The sequence below is a fragment of the Dipodomys merriami genome, unplaced genomic scaffold, assembly GCF_024711535.1.
Source record: "Dipodomys merriami isolate MVZ:Mamm:240054 unplaced genomic scaffold, mDipMer1.0.p SCAF_137, whole genome shotgun sequence".
Taxonomy (NCBI): Eukaryota; Metazoa; Chordata; class Mammalia; order Rodentia; family Heteromyidae; genus Dipodomys; species Dipodomys merriami.
Genome location: NW_027202682.1, coordinates 2,891,516 through 2,897,362, shown reverse-complemented (window position 1 = coordinate 2,897,362; position 5,847 = coordinate 2,891,516). Strand labels below are relative to the sequence as shown.

Below are 5,847 nucleotides of genomic sequence, written 5' to 3'. Positions count from 1 at the left end.
GGAACACCGGACGGCGAGCGGCTGGGCCAAACTTGGTGGAACGCGAAGCCGCCTCCTCACGCACGCATGCGCATAGGAAAGGAGGCTGGCCTGGGACGTTCCGACTCTAGTCCGGGCTTCGCGCCGCCACTCGACGCCTGTCTTTCCACCCCCTTGGCTGACGTTTGACACCGGTGGGCACGCGCTGAGTGCCTACAGCGTGCTGGACAGTTTGGGTGGCACGTCCCGTAATGCTTCTCATTCTCTCGCGTCTGTAAGGTCTATATACCCTCGCGAGCGCTACAGTCTCATGAAGCCCGGTCTCCCTCCCGGATCCTTGCACAGCACCGTTTCTCTCCAGCGTGTGTGTAAAAGGGGCGGTCGCCAGATCAAAGTCAAGAAGAAAAGCATCCGCAGCGAATAGTGGATGCAGGATACACACACAGTGGCGGAGAGGGCTTTCCACCGAGCTGCGCGCGCGCGCACACTCGGCTCCGGCGCACGCGCAGAGGACGATCCAGGGAGGTGTGTGCGCGCGCACTCGGCTTCGGCGCACGCGCACTCGGCTTGGCCCGCTCCGGCTCGGGGAGTTTCCTCCGCGAGCCTAGCGTGCCTGCGGTTGTCACGGTAACCCTGGTCCCTTCCCGCGGAGTCCCCATCAGGAACACGCCCTGGTGCCCACCGCAGGGTTCGGGAAACGAGACAAAGACCGGCTGGGAATGGAAATGAACGGAGCCCAGAAAGGTGGGCGACGAGGAAGGCCGACCCCGCCCCGGCGGAGAGGCCGCTGTGGTGAAGGCCGCCCTCTGCCGGTCCACTGTGGCATCAGCCAAGTAAAAGAATCGAACTTGGTGTGTGCGAGAGACAACGCGAGACTTGAGACTCGTGCATCAACTGAGTTGTGCAAAGTGCACACGCAGGAATAACGAGTGTTTTGAAACTTCTATTTCTTCATGTATGTTTAGCTTCTTAAATATGCGCGCAATAAATTCACATGAAAGGCGAGCTTGCTGTATACCCATAATGTAAAATTATTGGCTCTGAAATACGGATGCCATATGGGATTGATAATAGTATGGAACACTGAATTCAACAGTATACAAAGGAAAAGGGAACTCGGTGTGTGGAATTCAAACAGAGATGAGATAGTCATACATTGCAGCCAATCCAACAAGTGACAATGCACTTGAAGTTAAAAAAAAAATAGCCATCTATAACAAAATGGCTTTGGGAATAACTGGAAACCCACAGCAAATAAGTGAACATCCACTGTTATCTGGAACAAGACACAGAAGCTAATTTTAAATGGTTCACCAGGAGCTTCCATCTGTAATCCTAGCTACTTAGGAGGCTGAGATCTGAAGATGGTGTTCCAAACCAGCCCAGGTAAAACAGTCCATGAGGTTCTTATCTCTAATCACTGAAAAGCTGGAGGTAGAGCCGACACTCAGGTGGTAGAGCACTAACCTTGAGCAACAAAATTAAGGAGCAGCCATTAGACCTTGAATTCAATACTAAAAAAAAAAAAAAAAACACCTCAATCTGGTACGATTGTTTTCAATGTGGATTCTCCAGTGTTTTTCCCTATGTACAGATGATGGTATCTGACAGTAGAGAAAATTAGATGGTTGTGTGTGTGCATGTGTGTACACTGAACTGAAACCAGGGCCTTGTTCATGTAAAGCCCATGCTTAACACTGAATTACATCTCCAACCTGGATGATTACTAAATTGTGACATTTACATTTTCACCAGCAATATAATTCAATTCTTCCACATCCTTACAGGTACTACCCAGGACGGTGTGGGAAAACAGACAGTTCAACAATGAAGTATCAGGTCTAGTCACAAGAACCACCTTTTCAGCATGCTCAAAGCATGCTTCAATCTCCCCCACAGATGAGGAAGCTGATATCCCCAGGGGTCATCCCAGAGAATGACTGTCCAGCTTGCCAGAGTACAATCTGTTTGGTGTGGCTTATCCTGAGTCATATAAGGAACCAGCAACTTCCTTTGCGGCCCTCATTTCACCCTGCCCTGGGTAACAACCTCTCCCAAACTAGAAGGCCTAGGAAGGACAGGATCTTCACTGTGATGTCATAAGAGTCTGTTGCCATGGGAGACCTGCAGACCCATCCCCTAGGCAGGGGAGAGCAGGGCCCTGCTGCACACAAGGCCTGGCCATTCCTGCCCAACCATACTGGCCCTCCATGGATGCCTTGGTCTGTGCGTTCTCTGAGCTGCGCATAAGAGAAGGTGCCAGGATGTGAGGAGGAGTGGCAAGAGAGATGTCCTCTTGTCCTGACCTGGGCCCAAAGCCATGGGGGTGGCTTCAGGGACATGCATACATGCTGTGGACCTTGGGCTGGCCACTGTCTTTTTGTACCCACTGTGAAATTCTGATACTTGGACCAGAATTCCCTTCCTAGGGTAGAGGGCACTAAAGGCTGGTACAAAAGGATCAAAATCCTGAGAGGGATTTCAGAGCCGAGGTTCCAGGGTTTTTGTTTGTTTGTTTTTGGGTTGGTTGTGGGGCTTGAACTCTGGGCCTGGACACTGTCCCTCAGCTCTTCAGCTCAAGGCTGGCGCTCTACTACTTGAGCCACAGCGCCACTTCCAGTTTTCTCATGGTTCATTAAAGATAAAGAAGCTCATATACTTTCCTGCCTGGGCTGGCTTTGAATCATGATCCTTAGATCTCAGCCTCCTGAGTAGCTAGATTACAGGTGCAAGACAACAACTGGCAGTTCCACGCTTTTTAACGGCTGCCTGTTGATTGGAGAAGAAATGTGAGGAAGGGATGGCAGAAAGGCAGGAAACAGAGCTCATTTGGCTAGGGATACAGCCCATCATACGCATTGGTCTTCAAGGCAGGTTGTGGGCTGGCTGGCCATCACCCTCCTTCCTGGCTCTCTCCCTTGCAGATGCAGTCAGCTGGGTCCGAGGACACCCCAGCCACCCAGACACACCATCCAACATCTACGAAGGTGGCCTGGGGACCCAGCAGCAGCAGTGCCCCAATACCCAGGGAAGCAAGCCCAAGAACTTCCGCCTGCGTCACCTCCGAAGCCTGGCTTTTTACCTGCCAGGCCACGTGCAGCCAGCCGGCCAGTGTGAGAGCCACTGGCTGGGCCGGCTGCTGGCTGGGAGCAGCCTGCCACGGCCTGAAGGCTCAGCCTGGCCCCTGGACCTGTCCCAGGGAACTCCGGGTCCAGGTAACAGCCACTCCTCAGCCCTTCTGGAAGCCCGAAAGCCCAGGGACAACCTGGGAAATAAAGGTGAGCGCCTTTGAGGCAGGACTGGAAATCGGAGGCTAAGACCCCAGGGACTTTCCAAATGGGCCGTTTCCCCATTTTCCATACGTCTGTCAGGGACTAGGAAAGAGCAGAGTGTTCGGGACACTTCCAAGGCGGGCGGGGAGTCATGCTCCAGGCACTAAGATCCCAATGAATGTATCCCTGTCCCTGAGCCTCGATTGAGTGCAGGCCACGGATGTGCTCTCATCAAACTCCCAGGTGATGAGCCAGGGCTGGGGCCAAAGCAAGAATGAGGCTCCTGGATCGATCAAGAGTTTGGGGTTCTTAGGCCGGGCGCTGGTGGCTCATGCCTGTCATCCTAGCTACTCAGGAAGCTGAGATCTGAGGATCAAGGTTCAAAGCCAGCCGGGGCAGGAAAGTCTGTTAAACTCTTTTATCTCCAATAAACCACCAGAAAACCAGAAGTGGCGCTGTCGCTCAAGTGGTAGAGCGCTCGCCTTGAGCTGAAGAGCTGAGGGACAGCGCCCAGGCCCAGAGTTCAGGCCCCATAACCAACCCCCCCAAAAAGAGTTCAGGGTTCTTGTTCTGCTTGTGAATTTGATGAGCCGTGGGTCGGGGTTCTTGTCGGCAGCTCCCTGGCTGGCGTCAGTTTCTCCATTTGTACGATGAGGCAGCCTTACAGCTGGAGCCAGTGACCCTCCCCTCCACCCTTTGGCAGTTCTCGGCAAGGGAACATGCCAGCGTGCCAGCCATCCCCTTGTTTTGAGGGTTTGACAGGGACTCCAAGGGGGGCTGCCGGCTGCCCATGTGGCCTCCCTTTGGCTCCCTCTGGTGACTCTCCTTTCTTCTCTCCCCAGCTTCCAGTTCCGGCATGGACCCAGCCATGGGTGCCCCTTCCCAGCTCATTCCCCCTGAGGGCTTGGGGCTTAGGTCCAAGAGATCCTGGAGGGCCCTGGAGGAGTCCATGTGTCCCTTGTGCAAGAGAACCCGCTCTGGGGCATGTGAGAGGTCCTAGGGGTTCCGAGAGCCAGGGCTGAGGACAGCAGGGAAAGTATGGCAGAAGAGCAGGAAGAGGCAGATCCCAGAGCAAAGGCTCAGCGCCAGCAGTAGCCCTCCCCCAGGGAGATGCCACCCCCACCCCCCAGCTGCCCAGCACCGGATCTGGGCCAGCCTCAGGAAGGTGAGGGGGGGAGGGAAGAGGGCCCGTGGGAGGGATAGAAGACATGGAAGCGTGGCCATGCCCTCACAGCCAGACCCAACTCCAGTCAGCCACTTGTTCCCGAGAGGCCAGGAGGAGAATCTGGTTCCTGAGAGGCTGGGAAGTCCTCAGGTCTAATCTCAGTAAAAGCCAAGGCCTGCACCTTCTTGTCACTGATCTGTCATCACGTGAGTTTGGGAAAATAGCCCAGTGTTAGCTGGGAGTGGTGCGCACAGCACACCTGCAATCCCAGGCATGGGCTTCAGCCCGGGCTCCATTGGCATCTCGGTCTGCACTGGTCGGCAGCGGGGCGGTCCTGGCACTGCCACTGTCACCTCATCCTGGTGGCTCCATACACCGCCCAGCAACCCCAGGGCACCCACAGTGCAGTGGGTGGTGGGGTTCCGGGCCTGCCTCTTAGCCCCTTGCCGGTAAGCATCAGGCTTCAGGCAAGTGCTACTCCCGCTCAGGCCGCACGTGGCGCGGCCCCTCCTTTCTCCTGAACCCCATTTCCATCACTGAGCATTTCCTGGGTCCCTAGGACACAGGATGCAGGAGAGCTCCGACCTCGGGCACTTAGATTTTCCTGAGCATGTGGGTTTGGTTTCTGGGTGGGGGACACAGCCCCAGGGGCACGAGGCGGGTTGGGGACATTGCATCCAAGAGCAGTTGGGACTAGAACGGGGAGGCAGGGATGTGGTCGTCTAGTGGTCTGCACGGTAGTGCCCGCTGGGTGACAAGCAGCTGCTTTTGTCCTCATCCACTCGGGCAGGACTGGAGGAGCCAGGACCTGAGGCAGACACGGGAGGCTGCTGAGGAAACGGCACCCGGCACCCGGCGGTTCCCACCACCCACTGCTGCGCGGGGGGATAGGGGTGCAGTGGGTCGTCAAAGCTGTCAATACAAGATCCCCGCACTGACGGGGAGCTGGCCAAAGCTCAGAACACAGCACAGGCTCAGGAACAGAGCATCTACAATGGCCATCCAGTAGCCGCCCAGGTGACCCCAGATAAGCCATGTGTCCCATATATGGCCCTCTGCAGCCCTCTCCCCTTGAATGTGGTCTGGCGCTGGGTGTTGCTTTGCAGGAAATGTGGTCAGTGACGTAGTGTTACTTCTGGGTGACAAAGAGACCTGGAAGTTTCCAACACGTGCTGTGGGAGGAAGTTGGTGCTCACAGTAGAAGTCAATTTTCTACTCGTGGCTGAGCTCACTGCTGGCACCCGGGGAGTCAGCCCCGCAGCTGGCCCTAGCTTTCCCCGCAGACCCGTCCTGATCACTGAATGGTGAAAACATGGCTGCCACGTAGGCTGCAGGAGTCATCTGCAGCCTGGTCCAGGCTCTTTCCCCCTGTATAACACACTTGCTGTAAAAAAGCGGCTATAAACTGGCTTGTGTGCAGACGCTCGGATC

General features: G+C 55.5%; 1 protein-coding gene across 2 annotated transcripts; it reads left to right on the top strand.

The window, feature by feature from the left end:
* The first annotated feature begins 1,294 nt into the window (after positions 1–1,294).
* On the top strand, positions 1,295–4,589 carry LOC138825325 (uncharacterized protein C16orf90 homolog). 2 transcript variants are annotated; one of them, XM_070019728.1, is made up of 3 exons: positions 1,295–1,365; positions 2,904–3,257; positions 4,094–4,589. In XM_070019728.1, exons 1-3 carry the CDS (start codon positions 1,344–1,346, stop codon positions 4,249–4,251), a joined length of 534 nt encoding a protein of 177 aa, XP_069875829.1. In that variant the 5' UTR covers positions 1,295–1,343; the 3' UTR covers positions 4,252–4,589. The 2 variants fall into 2 exon arrangements, with proteins under 2 accessions (XP_069875829.1, XP_069875828.1); XM_070019727.1 differs by lacking the exon at positions 1,295–1,365 and adding an exon at positions 2,123–2,235.
* Positions 4,590–5,847: the final 1,258 nt, after the last annotated feature.